The 20895-nt window shown below is 42.6% G+C and overlaps 2 protein-coding genes across 4 annotated transcripts in view; one reads left to right on the top strand and one right to left on the bottom strand.

The window, feature by feature from the left end:
• Positions 1-5106, top strand: part of wsb2 (WD repeat and SOCS box containing 2) — a 28676-nt gene extending 23570 nt beyond the window's left edge. For both annotated transcript variants that reach the window (XM_078554023.1, XM_078554024.1), the window contains exons 6-9: positions 206-378; positions 991-1104; positions 3193-3300; positions 3635-5106. In XM_078554023.1, the coding sequence (XP_078410149.1) occupies positions 206-378; positions 991-1104; positions 3193-3300; positions 3635-3797 (558 nt within the window). In that variant the 3' untranslated portion in view covers positions 3798-5106. The remainder of the gene's footprint in view (positions 1-205; positions 379-990; positions 1105-3192; positions 3301-3634) is intronic.
• Positions 3611-20895, bottom strand: part of rfc5 (replication factor C (activator 1) 5) — a 52641-nt gene continuing 35356 nt past the window's right edge. The window contains exons 9-12 of one of the 2 annotated variants that reach the window (XM_078554026.1): positions 15679-15756; positions 11980-12034; positions 7542-7637; positions 3611-3750 (exon numbers count right to left, since the gene is read on the bottom strand). In XM_078554026.1, coding sequence (XP_078410152.1) covers position 3750; positions 7542-7637; positions 11980-12034; positions 15679-15756 — 230 coding nt within the window. In that variant the 3' untranslated portion in view covers positions 3611-3749. Of the gene's footprint in view, positions 3751-7477; positions 7638-11979; positions 12035-15678; positions 15757-20895 lie in introns of those variants that run through there. The other variant, XM_078554025.1, reaches the window with a different exon arrangement.

The following is a 20895-nucleotide window of genomic DNA, read 5'->3' as shown; positions in this document are numbered from 1 at the left end:
AGGCCCCTGAGTTTTTTTGATGTGTATTTGCAGAGGCACTCGTTACATGCAAAGGCTTGGGAAATCTATCCCAATTATACTTTTGGTATGAACTTTAAACAATGTGCTTGCTAGCTAATTACATATACATTCTGCTTTGGGTTTGACACTTTTTTTATATGGCATTAAGAGATTGTGGAAAAGTTCAGCTATATACTGATTGCAGGTGTTGTTGTGGAGTATGGTATCATATACAGTGATTCGGAAACTAGAAGGACATGGCGGCGATGTTGTATCATGTGAATTTTCACCCAATGGAGCATTACTAGCTACGGCATCTTATGACACGCATGTAATTGTGTGGGACCCAGACACTGGAGAAAGCCTGATGAAACTGAGGTAAAGGAGCATTTGTGTGAAATTGAACGGCCCAGTTTGCTGTTACTTTGTTACATAGTAAGTGTTTTCCAATGTGGTGTACGGAATGAAATTGACTTGATAATGTTAACATTAATTCCTAACATCTTTGTATATTTGTACGATAAGTGAGTTTGATCGTGGACTCTCTTCAGATATAAATTTGGCATTAAACAGAAAATGCTGAAAATACTGAGGTCTGATTAGCATCTGTGGAGAGCGAAAAAGTTAATGAGCTGGATTTAATGGCGGTAGGCACATCCACTGCCTGGAGAGCCAGTGACAGCCCCACTGCGGCCATTCCAGGGAGCCCCAAAAGCGTCATCAGGCACTTGCCTTCCTGCTGTTGGGGTTCCCAGGGTCTTCAGAATAGACTTACCACCTCCCAAGAGCTGATGGCCAATTGGAAGGAACAGACCTGCTTTCTGCTCTGAGAAGTTCTCTTCCCCCCGCTTCCAACTCCCCATTAATTAGGATCTTTTTTTAAAAAAAACCTGAAAATGTATCACTGGAAACTAGTTTAAAAATTTATTTTAAACATCCTTGGTTATAAATCAGAATAAATATTGTTAATGTAAAGCTCCTGTATTACAGGCATTGTTCCACCTTTGCTGCTCTGGATGTTGATGATGGCTTTAGTACTGGATTTGTACGAGCAGTTTCCTTCTCCCAGGAGGGACTAAATGTTACCTCGGTAGCAGACGATGGGTGAGATCAACATACGCTCTTAAGTTTATTTTATACTGGGCAGCTGATTCATTTGTGTGCAGGCCCTTTTTTTTGTGTGCCTGAGCACACAGTAACTTAAAGGGACTGACTTGTGCATGTCTGCACGGATATGTTCAGATAGAGGTAACACTTGAGATTTTTTAAAAAATGAACTGTATATTGTACTAATTATTAATGATGCAATCTGAAAATTAAAGTCCGAATTTTTGCTCCTGGGTCTAAAGCGCAGAATTGGGACAATTCCTGGCTCCACAAACCCGACCTGGGAGGAAGTGCCCTGGAACTTCGAACTTTCGTTCTTGGCGGCAGAGACGGTGGTGGTGGGGGGGGGGGGTGAAAATTGGTGTCATGGCCACCACTCCCGGAAAGAATTCGGAGACTGCCAGGTGCAGAGGTGGGCTGGGCGAAAGGTCATCCTCAGTCCTACGGCACTTTGAAGCAATGAGGATAAGAAATAAAACAAAAACAGCCTACCAAAGCTCATCCCTCACACACTCTCCATGCTAACCCTTGCCACCTCATGCCTGTCACCCACCCTCATGGTTCCTCATACCCTCCATACCAACCCATGTCTCTCCACTCATCTCCATAGCCCTTTTATAGTCTCCATGCCAACTTATGCCAGCCCATGCCCCCAACCTGCCACCCTTTGCTCCTACATTCTCCATGCCAACTCACCCAGTACCCACCATGAGCAGACCTCCGGACCCATGCTGAGATTAAATAAAGTTCTTAAGTGTTGATTGATGAATGCACTGTTTCAAAAAAAAAGTACGCTTATTGATTAAAAGCCCTATCACTACATTTAACTTCCTTTATTCCCTTATAAAACAAGCATTTGTATTCATGGTCCCACTTCAAAGACTTTATAAGCACTTGGAGTTGTCAATCAAACTGTGAACTGACAGGCACCCCATTTTGGTGTTAGGTTGTGAAATCAGTCATGCAGCATTAATCCTATAATGGTAGCTTTCAGGCTTCTATCAGCAGACAATGAAATAGTAAGCATTTCTTTTTCAAATATTTAAAGGGTAGGAGATTTAAATCCCTTTGACAGCTCTCTTTACAGTTCCCAGGAGTTTTATGCACTTTTTACATGCATTCATGTCTACTTTTAACAATACCAAAGAGCACCTGATCTCTCCCAAGGGTGTCCTGGGAGAACACCCGAAAGGATAGCCTATCTCTCCAAAGAACTCCGGTATATTTAGACCTCCTGCTCCCAGGTCTAAAGTGCACAAGTCATGTTTTGGACATCCCACTAGCAGGTTAGATCTGACTTGAGGCAGCAGCAGTTTGACATGTGCAATTGTCTCTGAATCATGGATATGTTATTTAGAACCTGCCCCCCAGCTTGTGAAAATAACAGGGGGTAGGGTTCAGGGGCGGGACTTTGGATTTGTGCCTCCACAGCTATTTTTGCTAAGATGGAGACCCTCTTCATCTGTGTGAAAATTCAGGTCTAAGTATTCTACAAGATCTTGGTTCCTCATAGAATCAAAGGCTGGTTACAGTACAAAAGGGGGCTATTCGACCTTTCATATCCTTGCCGATTCTCTATAAGAGCCAGTTGGCTAGTGCCACTTCCTCACCTTTTCTCTGTAACTCTGCAATTTTTTCCCTCCAGATAATTATCTAATACCCCTTTGAAAGCCACAATTGAATCTGCCACTTTACACTCTCAGGCAGTGTTTTTCAGATCCAATCTACTCACTACATTTAAAAAAAAAAATTCCTCATATCATCTTTAGCTGATTTAAGATGAATGACAAAAGAACCACACTACTGTAGAAGTTGACATTTAACATGTACATAAATTTAATTTGAAATGTTCAGTAATATAATTAAACTTTTCAGGTTCTGATAGTTGGGTTTCTGTCATTAAATCTGATTAGGTTTATAATCTGTAGTTAAAAGTTTTTATTAGATAAGTTTTGCTATGCCAATTTAATCATGGCACCTACCTAGCCTGTCATTTTTCGTGCTACTTGGGCTAAAGGCCAGTCTGTCTTTGTTCAATATAAAATCTGCAGATCATAATTTGTAATTAAAAATATTTTTGTCTAGATTGCTGAGAGTTTGGTCCTTGGATTTGCAAAGGCCGATTTATATTGCTCCTCTGGCCAATGGACTCTGTTGTACATTCTCTCCACGTGGCAATGTATTGGCTACAGGGTAAGGATGTTTTGAGGTTCAGTTCTGTGCAAGGGTTTAACTGTTGCTCTGTATGATTTTACTGTATATGTCTGTAGTAAATTGATCAATTACAAAACTAAAATTTTAGTAGGGGTTTGGTGATTCCTGCTGGTGAGACCCAAATCTCAGCTGTCCTGTTGGAAGGTACTGATAGGCTGAGTAGAAGAACAACCACAGACATTCATCTGTCTGTTATGGCACTGAATTTGAGAAAAATGTGGACAATATATTAGAAAATATTCTCTCTGCAGGGTTCTTATGTGTTTATACAAACTAGTTTGTGACTTACACTTTTCCTTCCCTACTATTCCAGGACAAGAGATGGTCATGTTAAATTCTGGACAGTATCTAGGGTGCTGCCAACTCTGCAACACATTTGTCGCAATGCTCTGCGCCGTGTGATGATGACCCACCAAGTTATGCTCTTGCCTGTTCCAAAGAAAATAAAACAGTTTTTGGTTTATAAGGAGTTCTAGTTTGCACTTGCAGGGGTAAAGTAACAGAATTGGAGGAAAATCTCAATATCAGACAATGAATAATTTTTTTAACCAAGATTTATTTGAATGAGTATTTGATTTGTGATTTAAAAACCATTTACAGTAAGAATTGGGTCACCAAAAAGAGCCTTACATGTTTCTAAAAGTTGCTTAGCATAAGTTCAATTAGAAATAGAGAGCCATCTGCAAGAATCAATCTTTTGCATACCACTGGAACTTTCTACATGGTAAAGAATTATATGACTGATCAAAAGTAAGACGCTATGAATGTGTTCAAAAAGATGAAGACCAGGCTGAAGGTTAAAATGTTTTATTAATGAAACTTCCAATTATTGAGAGAAACAAAACCCACAAATGTTGTACCACCTTCTTGTATCCATAAGAATTGTTGTGTGGCTCAAAATTGCACAAGGAAGGCCATTTAGCCTGTTGTTCGTTTGTCCATCTATCTAGAAAGACACTACAGTCGCTCTATAATTGTTCCTTTTAAATAATGTTATCCTCACTAATTAAATCCATAGAAGTTTTTCCAGACCAATCAACAGTTTAACAGGTCAAAAGAATATTCTACATTTATCTTTTAATTCTTCCCCAATTGAAATCTCTTTGCAACTGCTAGCTGTAACCAGTTCATTTTTAGTGTTTCTTGGATTTGGTTAATGTTCCTTCCTGTTTGTATTTTCTTACTGTCCCTTTGTAATTTTTCACCTTTCCTTTGGATTAGTAGTTTTCTTTTCTTAGAATCAGAATTTTACAGTACCGTAACAGATTCTTTGTGGTTCATTGCACCTTTGCCACCTCTGAGCTAACTTGGCACTTTTATTATTAGTTTCCACATACCCTAGCTTTAAATCCAGTTGCAGTGTGGAATTGCAAGTGACTGATTTTTTATAAGAAATGTAGAAAAGAAAATGTTGACCAAACACAAATGAAGAAAAGTGGAGATGCAAACAAAATTCTGAAAAATCAACACTCGGTACAAAGCTGTTAGGTTTTTGCACATTTTTGTATCAATAGGTTGGTTATAATCAATGATATATTTTCCATGGAATGGAATGCCTTTTAATATAGTGTTGTCACACATTTTGGGTTTAAGAAATCACTTGCAACTATTTAACTCCACATGATTACATCTTGTCATGGCACCAAAATGTTTTATACCTCTGATTTAACAAGTGGAGAATATTTGATTTGAAATATTGTTTGTATAAGCCTGTTTAATTTAAAAAAGAATATATTTTCAGTACTGTTGTCTGACTTTTAGAAATAAAACTTAATTTAAAAAATTGCTTTTAATGTTGTCTGCATATTGTAAAACTCTGCCAAATTCTACAGTTGCCAGATAAGGTCTGGTGGAATCTTTGCTCAACCCATTTTCTTTTCTGGATTACAAACCTCTCACTGCTTTCCACCTCACAGTGCCCATCTTTGCCCCATATCATAAGCAATAGGAGGAGTAGGCCATTTGAGCCTGCTCTGCCGTTCAATAAAATCATGGCTGATTTGATTGTGGCCCTTAACTCCGCTTTCCTGCCTGTCCGCCATGAGGTGTCAGCTGTGGCTCAGTTCATAGCACCCTCGCCTTTGAATCAGAAGGTTGTGGGTTCATGTCCCACTCCCGGAAAACCAAGAACTGTGATTGTACTCAAAGAGTTGCAATCTGTGACTGTTGATAACTCGAAAGGGTATAACCACTGACTCCCATTCAATCAAAAAAATCTCTAACTCAGCCTCCATTGCTCTCTGTGCAAGAGAATTCTAAAAACTAATAACCCTCAGAAGAAATTCTTCCTCTTCTAAGTATTAAATGGGAGAGCCCTTTATTTTTAAACTGCACCCTCTAGTTCTATTCCCCTACAAGAGAAAACATCCCCTCAGCAACTACCACATCAAACCTCCTGAGAATCTGTTTCAATAAATCACCTCTCATTACTGCCTGGGGTTGCATTAGAGAGATTATGGTGTCTGCTTAATTAGGATTCTGACTGAGTTCTAATCTTGTTGAGTGATTTTACTCTAATAGACAATATTTTAAAAAGGATAAACTCGTGAATGATGGTTCATAAATCTGAATTTTATTTAATTTTTGTTGCAATAGAAATGATCTATTCAGCATGAACTTTTATTTCATCTGTTTATCAGCAGCAATATAACGTTTGTCTACAGAAGTAATTTTTTTACGAAATACTTAGATTTGATATGATATTGTACTATTTAAATTTGATTGTTTAACTACACCTTTGCCAATTTCATATGCGTAGATTGAAAAAATCCAATGTGCCTCTGTGCTATAGAAAATTGCACACTTTAAAATACTACATCCATGCCATCTCTGAGACCGACCATTCCACCTTGTAACAGCACCTGACTCCAGCCCTGCCTTGATGCATCTGCTGCTGACACTCTAGTTTTGACTTTTTAAAGGCATGAAGCAGAGGTAACAAACACACTCCTGGCCGGTCTCCCATGTCCTACCTTCTGTCAATTTGTCATCTGAAGCTCTGCTCACCAAGTCCCGTTCATCTATCACCCTTCTTACCTATCTACATAGTGATTTTAAAATCCCCACCCTTGTTTTCAAATTCCTCCATGACCTCGCCTCTCTAATCTCGCCAGCTCTACAACCCTCATATCTGCCCTCCTCCAATTCTGGCTCTTAAGCATCCCTGGTTTTAATTGTTCAACATTTACCAGCTGAACCTTTAGCCCCAAGGCCTAAGCTCTATAATTCCCTTCTATAAACCTCTCTTGTTTTAGGAACTCCTTAAAAACTACCTCTCTGACCAAGCTTTTGGTTATTTATCCTAATATCATGTTTCTGTTTCAAGTTTTGTTTACCGCTCCTATGAAGTACGTTGGGATGTTTTTACTAGATTAAAGCTTACTGCTACATTAAATATGAAATGTGAACTCTGATGGCATTACTGTAAATCAGTTTAACTTCAGTTAATAATACCTGCAACAAACCACTCAGTATACCATGAAAATAGACAAGTGCATTACATTGTAACAAAGTAATGAAATAAAATTGAACAGACTTGAGAATTAAGATTTGAGTAATAACTTAAAAACTGATTCTTCCTGTCAGTTACTGCCTGTATTAAGTTGGCTGTCATGTGACCTGATTGTATATTTCCTACGACTCAAATCCTCAAAATAACATTGTAAAATGTCCAGTAGGTGGCACTTGTTTAATATGCAAAGCCCAATGTGGAAACAGAATCATTGCATTTTTTTCTAAAGCTGCTGTAAGTATAGTTTTTGTTTAAATACCAAAATTCTAATTTAGAATATTTGAATTTTAAATCTTGGCAGAGGCCTATTTTCCCACTGGTGAAAAAAGCAAAGATGAAATACAAGAGGTGTTTCTTCTTATGTGACAAAAATCCTGGGACCAAAACAAATCTTCCAATTATTTCCTATAGGACTAGTTTAGGAAAGCAGCTCAAAATGTTCTGGAAATTTTCAAGCTAATAAATACTCTCTGGATGTAACCTTGTGGTTAGTGCAGAGTCCTGCATTCCCTCTGTTCCATATGAACTTGCATGAATGCAAGTTCAGTTCTGTTTCTGAATTCTTGTCTTAATAGCTATATCAAACTTGATTACAATTTGCTGCTTTGTTTTAAAAAATTCAATTTCAAGAATGTTGGACAGAACTCCAAACAAAAAAAATTACTTTAATGGTATCAAATCATTTTTCATATACAAAATATAAACTCACTAGGCTTCAGCAACAACCATATCACGGGCAACTTGAAAAGCAGCAATAAGCGAGCTCAGTTGAATTTTCTCACAAGTCCCTGAAGCCAGCCTGTACCTGTGAATGTAAAGTAAGTAGTCAGCTATTTCCACAGTCCCAGCTTTTAAGAGTTTTTGTTTCTTTTCATTCACAAATTAACTATGTAACTTGAAAAAACTGTGCATAGTGTGTTCCTTTAATATTGTTTGGTTCTTTTTTCAGATATCCAGCAGTGCATCAGGAAAATGAAGTAGCCAATAATACACAAATCAATCGCTATGACCTACATTACTCTGCTTCCGAAAGCAGTTTGTGGTGTTATCCTCTTAACTCAATGAAGCAAGTACTAAGGGAAAATAAGACCCAATTATTTACATAGTAGGGGCAACAATATTCACTAACATTGCACATATGGCAATCTACCATTTGTTGGGTTCCTATGTGTAACAATAAACAGTCCAAATTAGTTTAACCATAGCAACCTTGTTGCTACGAGCAGTTGTTATTGACTGCCCCATGTTTTGCAGAAGTTATTTGCAATTACTAAGATAATCAACACTATAGCGTATCGACCAATGTCCACTATAAACCTCCTGACTCCCATAGCTATCTTGAATGCACTTCCTCCCATCCCACTTCCTGTAAGGACTCTCTTCCAGTTTCTTGATTACATCTGTTCTGATGATACAACCTTCATTATACCAGTGCTTCCGAAATGTATGTCTTTTCCTTCAACTGTTGTTGACAGGGCCCTCAACTGTGTCCATCCTATTTCCTACACTTCTGCTCTCTCCGTTTCCCCTCTCCAGAACCACAAGAGTCCCCCTTCCTCCTCACCAGAAACACTTTCCCCTCTTTTAACATTTCAAAAGTGACTGTTCCTTCTGCAATGTCTTGAACCACTTTTCAATCCACCATCCAAAGTGCAATTTACTTGAACTTCTTTCAATTTAGTGTACTACATTCATTGTTCACAACACAGTCTCCTCTACACTGGGGAGACCACATGCAGATTAGGTGATCACCTCCGTTCAGCCTGCAAGCATGACCCTGAGCTTCCAGTCACCTGTCATTCCCATTCTGACCTCTTTGTCCTCAACGTCTTACACTGTCCCAATGAAGCTCAGCACAAGCTTGAAGAACAACATCTCATCTTTTGGTTAGGGACTGCTCTTTTTCTTTTGGACAATAACTTTTTAATAATGTCATTTTAGTCAAGAAATACGTTCGCAGCCCGAAGGCTGAATTGTAGTGTAGCTTACATCAAAAAATTCATATATAGGCTAAGTAATCAGATTAAGACCAAACAAACATATAACAACCAAATAGTTACAAAAATAGACACATTCAGCAGGTAATAGGGAAGTGATAGATGGGATAGTAAGAGTAAAACTGAATTAAAATTACAAACCAATACACCATTCCTACATACAGGCACTGAAGTACGTATAAATTTAATCATTTAAGCACTTCACCCCCCCCCCCCCCCCCCCCACCCCGGCGGCATTCCGTAGGGATTGTTCCCTCCGTGACACCCTGGTCCACTCGTCTATCACCCCCTACACCTCAACCCCCTCCCTCGGCACCTTCCCATGCAACCGCAGAAGATGCAACACCTGCCCCTTTACTTCCCCTCTCACCGTCCAAGGGCCCAAACACTCATCTCAAGTGAAGCAGCATTTCACTTACACTTCCCTCAACTTAGTCTACTGCATTCGTTGCTCCCAATGCAGTTTCCTCTACATTGGAGAGAGCAAATACAGACTGGGTGACCGCTTTGCAGAACACCTTCAGTCTGTCCGCAAGCATTACCCAGACCTCCCTGTTGCTTGCCATTTCAACACTCCACCCTGCTCTCATGCCCACATGTCCGTCCTTGGCTTGCTCCATTGTTCCAGTGAAGCTCAACGCAAACTGGAGGAACAGCACCTCATCTTCCGACTAGGCACTTTACAGCCTTCTGGACTGAATATTGAGTTCAACAATTTTACATCATGAACTCTCTCCTCCATCCCCACCCCCTTTCCGATTTTCCCCTTTTTTCCCCCCAATAATTTATATAGATTTTTCTTTTTCCACCTATTTCCATTATTTTTAAATGTATTTCCATCCATTGTTCTATCTCTACCTTTTAGCCTTTTTCGATTCCTTCACCCCACCCCACCCGGGCTATCTATACCTTGCTCGTCCTGCTTTCTACCCTTAATTAGCACATTCCTTTAGATAATATCACCACCTTCAACACCTCTTTGTCCTTTTGTCTGTGACATCTTTTGGTTATCTCCACCTATCAATGGCCCTCTATCCAGCTCTTCTTGTCCAACCGCACCCCCCATCCCCCCATATATTTCACCCCTTTTCTATTTTTCCTTAGTTCTGTTGAAGAGTCATGTGGACTCGAAACGTTAACTGTGCCAGACCTAAATCTACTCTCATAGCTGATCCCTTGGAGTCCAAATATCATTCTAGTGAATTTATGCTGCACTCCCTCTAAGGGAGGGTATGGTTCCCAGAACTGCTTGCAGTACTCCAGGTGTGGTCTAACCAGGGCTTTGTGTAGCTCAGGCATAGTTTTTACCCCCTTGTATTCTATTCCACAAGATACAAAGGACAGCATACCATTAAACTTACTGATTATTTTCTGTACCTGTTTATGACATTTTTATGATGTGACCCTAGACCTCCAAGTCCCTTTGGACTTCTAATGTTTCTAGCTTTTTACTTGTACCCTGTTCTATTCTTTTTATGCCCAAAATGGATGACCTCACATTTGCCTGCATTGAAATTCATTTGCCACAGTTTTGTCCATTCACTTAATCTATCAGTTTCTTTTAGTAATTTTATGCTTCCATCTACACAGCTTACCATATTCCCCATCTTTATGTCTACGGCAGATGTAGATATGTGGCTCTCTATCCCATTATCTAAGTTACCTGCCCATTATCCCTACACTCCGACTCTTTCCACTCAGCCAATTTCCTAATCAGGTCAATCATTTTTGAATCTAAAGGAATAATTCCAGAATTGAGAGAAATTTAGAAGATTACAATTAGGCACCAGCAATGTTCTAGCCTACTTCACTTAAAACTCTGGGATGGAAACTATGTCCTTCCTGTTTGTTCTTTCCTCCTCCATCCATTCGCTAGCTTAAAGATCTACTGGATCTCTAACTTTTTCCAGTTCTAATGAAAGGTCATTGACTTGAAATGTCAACTTAGCTTCTAACTCCAAATGCTGTCTGACCTGCTGAGTATTTTCAGCATTTTGTGTTTTTATTCCAGATTTCCAGCACTCAAGTATTTTTCCAGTATTTTTTCAGGTAATCAACACACTTTACTACACATAATAATGTACAAGGACAGCTAGGGTATTTTTCTCTGTGAACGTCACAAGACTGACCTAAAATGTTCATGGCTGAAAACAAAATTTCTCGTGGCAACACTTTTCGATTCAGAAAATAGGTGTTAAATGCTTATTAGCATTTTGGTAACCTGTTAAGTTTCAAAAAAATCTACAACATTGGCCTTTTTATAATATTTCATAGTCATATCTCAATTTCTGATCTCTACTGATTAGTGACAAAACAATTCAGAAGTACTGTTCCATGAACAAATGTATTTAAGGCAGTTATAGATCTTGCTCTTGGTTAGTTTTTCAGGTTTCCCTCATTTCCACCCTCTCATTTTCCATGTGGATTCCTAATGATAGAAGGTTCAGTTGTGCAAACAGGGGAGACATACAGTTATATAGTATTAGCTTAGCCCAGTCCAGAATTCAGGTGGAGGGTCCTGCTTGATCAATCTGATCTTGAACATTAAAAGTCAAACAACTGTTCAATTTTTAGAATGTTAATTACATTGCTGATTTTATTTGGTACTATTTCGTTTTGGTCAGAGTCCATTTAGAACTAGTCAGCAGCTTTCATAAATATGGTTCTTTTACAATTAGATCTAATGTACTGCTCAGAACTTGTAATATGTTTTCAAAGTTACCTCCCAAATTTTATTCCTGTTTGTATACTCTCAATCCCTTCCTGTGCATATGCATTTTCTTAACAGGGACTACTAAGTATAAGGACATCTTGGCTGTTTTTACATCTATCCGAATCCAGGGATGAAGTCATTCCGCACTGAGCTATTTGATGAAGTTCCCATAATAAAAGGGTGACAATACTAATCTTGTTCGTACCATCAATGAAAAATGTGATTTATATTTTATCACCATGCAATGATACACAGACTTTTAAAAAATTATAACCTAATCTTAATAAAGTTGTTGAATAAATTATTTCAAATAAGTTTAGCAAAATTCAGTTTTACAAAAACTCCTTTAATTTCACCCCTAAAGAAGCATACATACTTTTACCTATGTAGATCCTAGGATTATCCATTTAAGCAGAGAAATGTGAAGCAATACTTACTCGATATCAGCCATCTTGATCAATAAATGAATACGAACTGAAGGTGGTAAATCAACTGAAAAACAGGAATACGATACATGTAATCCTGACACAAGTGAGAATTTTTTCTTTTTAAAAATCAATGTAGAAGGACAAAACTGGTGTCATGCACCTCCTAATGGCCAGTTTTGTGTGCTCAGAAACAGGATCAAATGATTGGAAACCTAGTTTGATTCTAACAAAAGTGCTCAATGGCGAGACATAGGTTGACAACTTTGCTTAGTTCAAAAGTTCTGACCAGATGTGTGTGTAAAAACTTCCCCTGCTGCAACTATATACAGGGAACAGCATTTGTACATGGAACATTTTAAAATCAAACAAACAAAGAGTTAATCAGGGAAATTCGGTACACTTATTAAAACTAAGTTAGGTTTGAATTTTTATTTTCCTTAGGCTAAGGCAGAAGCAGCAGCATCAGTTTATATTTAGGGAACAGTAGCATAGTGGCTATGTACTAGATTAGTAATCAAGAGACTGGGATTAATAATCTAGAAACATGAGTTTAAAGCAGGGGAATTTAAATTCAGTTAATTAAAGAAATCGGGAATTAAAAAGCTAGTAACAGTAATGATACTCAAGTAACTACCAGGTTGTTTAAAAAACCCATCTGGTTCATTGATCTCCTTTAGGGAAGGAAATCTTCCATCTTTACCCAGTCTGGTCTATATGTGACTCCAGGCCTACAACGATGTAGTTGACTCTTAATTGCTCTGAAATGGCCTAGAAAACTACTCAGTTATGGCAATTTCATCTGGGCAATAAATTATAGTATTTTCAGCCCGCATCCTGTGAATGAATAAAAAAGCTTACATTTAATAGCACAATTAAATATAGAAAGAACTTTGCAGAGTATCTCATAAAGCTGGAAGAGAAATTAGAAGTGGTAACCAAAGATTTGGTTAAAGGTAAGTTTTAAGGAGGGTCTTAAGTAGGTGAAGGGCAGAGCAATGTCCTGGGGTGGACATTCTAGAGAGAGCGGGAAGTAGGCATTTGACAGCTTAGTCACTGATTTTGAAAGGGGGAAAAGAGGCAGCAGTGGAAGGGACTGATATGGGGGGGCCAGGGGTGCAGGTGTGGGATCATGATGCTTGAGATTCACATGTGGAATAATACCAACTTTTAGGATTTGGAAATAATACATTTGTCTATTATAATTGAAATTTTCCAAGTTGAAATTGAAAAATCCTAATATACAAAACCTGGGGTGTGGAGTAGGAGAAGTAAAGCTATCATACAGTGTTTAAATGTGTCCAGTTTCAGTACTGAATCCAATTATGGATTTTCTATTGCATAAAAGTTAATTGTTGTGCACAATGAAGTAAGACATAGTATATTCCTGAAACAAATTGACAGCAGCAGTAATCTGACACAGGGTGATAGATCAAAGTTGATGCAAATTAAAATCTACTAAGGGTGAATTTTACTGTTTATTTACATGAAGCACACTTTAATAACTTATTAGATCATACTCTCAAAAGCCACCAAGTGGCTCCGCCTACAAGAGAACATCTTGTTGTTATGGAAACAGCAATGGTCTCCAAGGAGACAAGAGCAAGAAAACATCCAGCGTCACCTAGCAGATGGTGTCGGTTGCAGGACCTGGTCTCTGCTGAGTATTTTAATGCACACAGCTGTAACAAAGCTATAAACTACACTGTTTGCTAAATGTGCCCTTGAGATTTCCCCAAACATCTCCTTACTCACGTACAGCAACCTGAAACACCCTGTTTACATGATATAAGAGAAGGACCGAAACAATTCTTGCTGAATCCCCAATAAAAATCAAACTAACATTACTTTATACAAATAAAATTCTGCTTACAGGCCTAATTTACACAATCAAATTATCTGCAAAGAATGCCTTATACATTGCTTTTGGCAAAATTTAAGCAGTGTTCAGCATCTTACTGAGGTACTTGCATTTATTTTACTGAGTTGTACATTAAAAATTATTCAGTTACAAAATGGACCTAATTTTTAAAAGCGATTAATCACACACTTCAGGTGTATTCAGCTACTCAGGTTCTTACCTTATTAAGGGTACTCATTAAAAAAATGGCATATTGTATTTATTTCAAAAACAGGGGTGGGTGAGTGGAACAAAGTCCAAATTGAGGCAGGTCACCCAAAATAGAAAGGCCCAAATCTTCCAACCCCAATAGCGGTGAATGCAGAGATGTTCGCTGCTCGAGTGCTGCAATGGCATCAGAAGTTGCATGAAGCCGATTTTTGCTGGAACCCCAAACTTCCAGTCCGCCAGAAATGGCTGAGCCCTTGCTGATGGTCCACCTAGGACCTGTCTGCGTGTAAACTTAGGATGCTTGCCCAGGACTTAGCCTGATTTATTAGCACTGTTCTTAGCTGCTAGGCGTGCAGCCCTTTAAATCAAGAGGGGTGTCAAAGCACTCCAGAACCCCCAGATGCTGCTCATTCCCCAACACTGCTCACCCTCTCCTGAGCTCCTGAAACTACTCACGCCCCAACCCTTGATGCTGCTGATACCCCTCCTGACACTACTCAACCCTGACCCTGCTTATCTCCCTCCTGACACTGCCTACCCCCTACATTACTGCACTCCCGACACTGCTCCACCCACTCCCCCCAGACAGCAATGTTGAAAGGCAGCTTGAATAGTGACTGGATGGGGGGGTGGGGGTGGCGGCAGCAGGTGGGTGATGAGCAGAGTTGGCAGTGATGAGGGTGGTGGATACCTACAATTAAAATTAGTTAACAGATACATTTAAAAACAGTGAAAGTCACTGAACTGAAGACAAACCTCATGGGTCGTGGTCTAGCCTATATGTAACCTTTAATCACCTTCTCTAATGGTCTTGCAAGCCATTGAGCTGTGCTAGGAATGAATAAAAATACCAGCCATGCCAGCAACACCCATAATGCAAGCATGAAATAAAAAGGCACTAGGAGAACTCCCTGTAGTGTCACGGGAATTTTTTTAAAATTAAGTGTCCGCCTTTAAAGATAGATGAGGCCTCAGTTTAACATCTTATCCAAAAAATGGGAAGCACATCCAAAGTGCTGGGCTGAAATGACAACCTGTATTATGTGCTCGATTCGTGCAGTGTGACCTATAACTCACGTGGTGAGAGTGCTACCTGCTGAGTCAAGCTAGCAATATACACCATACAACTATATAACATCATAAAGCACTTGGATTAAAAGTAATCAGATTTTCCCAGGAACTCGCTTAACAGAGCTAAAATGTAATTGTTTTATTCAACAGTCTCAGAGAGATGCATCATAACTTTTCAATTATAGCTAGTAAAACATTTGTCTCCTCATTGTACAATTGCGTGAGCGTAAAATGAAACACAAACGACAACTCAAAATGTCACATTGCCCTCATCAGGACTTCACTCTGACCTTTTCTTAGATGGTATAGGAAATGTTACTAATCCCCAGTTTAATAGAATATAGCCAGAATGAAAGACATTTGAATACAAAATTAGAATGAGGGTTTAGGAGCTGTTCTCCAATCTGTGAAAATACAAAAATATCTTTCATAAAGGAAGTGCAATGAACAAATTCTCATTGGTGTGCTTAAATATTTACTATTGATAATTTAAAAGAAATAACATGTAAATAAAACTGCAACATGCCACAAAGCAAATAGTTCCATTTTGTTAGATTGAGACCCCTTACCTCTGTGCACAAAAGTGTGAATCTCAGTCAGAATGTCATGCAGGGCTAAACCTTTTAATGTCTTTAATTCCATGATATCTGAAGAGAAAGTTAAGGGATTTTAAAGACACTATCTTTACTTAAACTAAATATCCTACCAAGTCACTTATTAAAAAAAACTGTATTAAAAAAATTCTGCTTGCAGTATAAATAAAGGGTGGAATTGTCCCAGATTTGCACGAAGTGCGGTAGTGGGTGGAAAAGAGGAAGTTTTACCCACTGGCCACAATGGCAACTTTTCACACCGTATCATCCCAATCCCACCTCATTAATCATGCATTCCCAGGAAACATGCCATTTCAACGGCAGGCGGGCTCTCATTTGCCCGCCACACCCATCAGCTTGCCGCTTCATCACGCCCGGCACCAAATTTAAAGTGCAGGCACGCGAACACCTCTCAGCACTTCCACACAAGGATTGCTGCAAAGAAGACATGGCCCTGAAACATCAACCTCCCCCCCACCTTGAGTGGAGGCCCGCTGTGATGTCCTCTACCCCAGTTCTGGTCACAGGAGGGGCAGCAACATCATCAATCCAGCATGGGAGGCAGTGGCAGAGGTGGTCAGTGCCGAAGCCCACAAAACAGGACAGCCACCCAGTGCCGAAAAGTAAGTCATTCTTCTCATCACTCTAAACTCACACACTCACAAACCCATCACACATCCACAGGGCCGTCACTCACTGCCAGTTCAAGGGACATCGCCACCCACTCTCTCACACACACCTTAATTGTCCTCATCCCGACCATGGGACACTGACCACCCATACATGCCAGGCATAACTATCATCTGGCCTGGCAGGCATCCTGCTTACACTTTCTCCATCTCTATTCATGCAGGACAAGCTGACACACAACAATAGGGAGAGGTCGCAGACTGGTGGAGGAATGCCCAAAATCAAGATTCTCAAGGACTTTGAAAATAGAGCCATCCAGCTGGCCAGTGAGGATGTGGAATGTTCCTCTGCTAACGGTGAAGTCGGCGGTGCTCTACCAAGTGAGGATCCAGCAGTCCAAAATCCATCAGACAACCATGCTGCAAGTGATGTGTCCTGTTCCTCAGTCCCCTGCCACGCACTAATTATTTCTTCTTGCTCTTGTAGGCACATCAGGGAAAAAGCCAATGGAGTCAATGACCCAGGGCCTCCAATCAATTCCCGAAAAAACCTCTGAAGAGGAATCTGAAGGCACCTTCATTGAAGATCTGTCACAACGCTCACCCACACCCTCCACCAGCGGAGAGACACACACCTGGGTGGGACCTAGCTTTAGAGTAGCCTCGGTGTCACAATTTGGTGAGCACATTACACTGTCTGATCCACCGCAGGCAGCGGCAGGGCCTTCCCAGGTCTCCGCCACTTGGAGGACTGCTGCAGGACAGAAATCTGCTGAATCCGAGTCAGATGACGAGCCTCTGGTCTCAGTTGCTGAAGATGCAAAGGCAAGCTCAGAAACATCAGAGGGAGAATTTTCTCCCCATCGGGGGGGTTGGACGGGATCGCTGCTACTTTACGTGGGCAGGCCAATTAAGGCTCGCCCATCATGACATGCACCCAGAAGCGCTGTGTGCGCCCTTTGTGGGGGGAGGAGTAGGCCAAGTTGGGGCATGCACGCGAAAGAGCGCAAAAATCTCCTTGAGGCAAAGAACTGCCTCAGGGAGATTATTAAAATTTTCAAAAATAAAGCTTAAGAAAGAAAAATTTTTAAGACATGTCCCCTCATGTGACAGTGTCACATGAGCTGGGGCATGTCAATGAATTTTATTATAGATTTTTATTAAACTTTAAAAACCTTCATGAAACCTCATCTCGCCCGTGGATGAGGTTTCATGATAAATGCGAAGGCTGCCTGGGCTCTTCGCCTGCCCGCCAACCTTACAGTTGGATGGGCAGCTCAGTTAACTAGTTTAATTGCTATTTAAATGGCCTTAATAGGTGCACACCTGCCGAACTCAAGATCTGAATGACGCGCGGTGTCATCTGGACACACGCCTGATGTCACAGTGGGTCATTTTACGCGTCGGGCAGCGGGCCCTGCCCCTGCCCACCGACCCAAAGATTCTGCCCCAGGAAGGTATGTCCGCTGCACTCCTCAGACTGCAAGGCATGATGGGGGAATCCATCTGCCTTCAGGCTGAGGCGACAGTGCTGGCATGCCAACACACCAAGGTCAGCACTGGTAGGGTGGCGGCTGCCATGGAGACCTTGGTCCTGCAATGCTGTGCAGGCTGAACTCCAATGCTGATGCCATAGCTGGCCTCCAATAGTGTGTACGCGAGAGGGGTGCGGGGCAGCTCGATTTCACTCAGCTACCCCTTCTTCTCAAGGAATCAGAAGGGGCCCTCAGAGAGGAGGATCAGCAGGTGGAGACCCTGGGCCATCCACCCAGGTGATTCTGGGAGTGTCTGGCTAACCCGTGTCCCCTCTTCCAGTGACCTCAGCTCCACAGGTCGAAGAGGGTGCCACAGCCATACTGGACCCCGAAAGCAGGCCGGAACCCTCCAGGTGTTGGCACTCCAGAAGGCGCCCAGCAAGGTCACCACAGACAGGGCGTAGCAGTAAGCAGGCAGAATCCACTTCTGCTGTGGTTGTTGGGCAGCACCAAGACATTGCGGCAGGGTTAGAAGATTAAGGCGATGTAACTCTTTTGGAGTTAAACAATTAAACTAAATTAACAAAATAAGGGATAAAATAAGCTAAGCCCCTAAGTCAGGTCAGCTGTAAAACCAAGGATAAAGTTTAAAGGAAACTTACAAACATCAAATCAAAATGTGATTAAAGGGGTTGATAAAACACCCCAGTTCCCGCGGTGCCTACCGGGCACGGAAGGCCTCAAGGGTGCCAGCAGACACCGCAGGCTCCTTCTCCAGGGACACCCGGCCATGGAAGAGGGCCAAACAGTCGGGCGGGACAACCCCCTCGATCGCCCGCTACCTGGACCTGTTGATGGCCAACTTGGCCAGGCCCAGGAGCAGGTTCATGAGGAGGTCCTCCTCCTTCCCGGCCCCCCTCCGCACCGGGTGTCCGTAGATCAGGAGCGCACCCTTTTTAAGCATGGTCCATGGATTCCACAAGACCACAAAAAGGGCAGGTATCCTGGGAGTCCGTGAACCTATGCATTCTCCGATTGTAGGGGACTGCTGCGTGCAACACCCTCCACCCTAGGTCTCGATGGAAAGCGGGAGGACACCTCCGTAGAGGGCCTCCCAACGGGGACCTCTGCCGCCAGGCGGCAACAAGGCACGCCAGGGCGTGTCCGGGCGGCTGGCGAGGGCAAGGAAGTGAAAGGTGTGCAGCAGCAGTCCGTACAGAAAGCTCCTCCGCGTCGTGTCAAATGACACGGAGGGCATGTCCCCGAGGCGGCTCAAATTGCGGGGCACCGGCACCCGAGGGAGGGTTCGGGGCTTGGGGTCAATGTGGAATTCCGTCTGAACAGGGGAACATTCAGGCAGAAGACCACCGCGCACCTGGGCCACCTCAAGACCTAAAATTACGTCAGGTCCGAGCATGACCGTCCTTAGGTTTCGGATGGCATCGACTGCGAGCCGGACACTCACAGACACACGACGTGCCAACTCCTGTGGGAGCATCCAGCCCACTCCTCCGCCACCCAGCATGTCCCTGATCCTGGTCACCCCGACAGCCACAGCCTTCCTCTCCGCCAGCCACTGAAAAGGACGGAGGGGCGGATTCCTGAGCAGCGGCTCTCTAATGATAGCCGCTACTCCTGATGGGGAGCGCTGCGTCGCGAGGCAACCATGTTCCAGACTTTGATCAGGTCCTGGTAAAAGACGGGCAACGCCTGCAAGGAGCCACCGAGGCCCCTCTGCTCTATAAACAGGAGCTGTATGTCATAATGCAGGCCGTGCACCTAGCGGAAGAAATACGTCGCCAGGGCACACCATCTCGGAGGGGGCTCGACGTAAAGGTATCGCTGCAGGGTCTGAAGACGGAAGGTCGCCACCTGTGTGCGAAGGCACACTAGCGCCTGACTGCCCTCCCTAAGCGGGAGACTCAGAACCTCAGCAGCGACCCAGTGCAATCTTTTGTCCCAGAAGAAGTCGACAGGCATTCTCTGGATTTTCGTGACAAAGTCCGGGGGAGGGGTCAAAGCGACCAGCCGGTACCACAGCAGAAATCAGCTGGTTTATGACCAGAACTCGACCCCGGTAAGACAGCACTTGGAGCAGTCCTGTCCAGCGCCGCAGGCAAGCGCTGACTTTCGTCTCCAGTTCCTGCCAATTCGCCGGCCAGGATCCCTCAGCAGGGCAGAGATGGACCCCCAGGTAGAGGATGCTGGTCCTGCTCCAGGTGAAAGGCCTGAGCTCCTCGGGTAGGGGATCCATCTGCCACGGGCCGACCAGGAGTCCAGAACATTTATCCCAGTTGATCCTGGCAGAAGAAGCGGCAGAGTAGACCTCCTGGCTCTCGCGCATCCTCCGCAGGTCAGCCGGGTCGCTAAACATAAGGAGCACATCAGCGGCGTAAGCCGAAAGGACCACCCTGATGCCCGGCCCGCGCGGAACCAATCCCAACAACCTCCTCCGCAAGAGGCGCAGGAAAGGCTCCACACAAATAGAATACAACTGGCCAGACAGGGGGCAGCCCTGACGTACCCCTCTCCCAAAGTGAAGGGGCGCCATCAGGGACCCGTTAACCTTAACTAGACACTCTGCAGCAGTGTACAGAAGTCGGATCCGGGCGACAAAATGCGCCCCAAACCCGAACGCTCGCAGAGTTCCGAGTAAATATTCGTGATCCACCCTGTCGAACGCCTTCTCCTGATCAAGGGACAGGAAGGCGCCCGACAGACCAGCCCTCTGGGAATAATGGATAATGTCCCGGACCAGATGGATATTATCAAAGATGGTGCGGTCCGGGATGGTATAAGACTGGTCAGGGTGGAACATGTGGTCCAGCTGTTGCACAGCGTGGGCACGGGTGTTAATCACTAGTACTTGATGTTCACTATTGTAAATAAACTCCCAAGGATGTCTCCTTGCCTATGTCTCCTTGTTTTGATGAGCAGTGTTTGTGTTACTCAACTTGGTTCCTACACAAGATAAAGGCAGGTGTCTCAGTCCAGGGCCTCTTCCCTGTGCTTCGTGCAGCCTTCAGACCAAAGTGATGGTCCGGCTTCGCACTCACTGGATACATTACTGATGCCTGTACCTCAATGGT

This window comes from Cetorhinus maximus, chromosome 12, assembly GCF_964194155.1.
Source record: "Cetorhinus maximus chromosome 12, sCetMax3.hap1.1, whole genome shotgun sequence".
NCBI lineage: Eukaryota > Metazoa > Chordata > Chondrichthyes > Lamniformes > Cetorhinidae > Cetorhinus > Cetorhinus maximus.
Note: the sequence above shows the minus strand (reverse complement) of the source record. Positions and strands in the feature narration are given on the sequence as shown.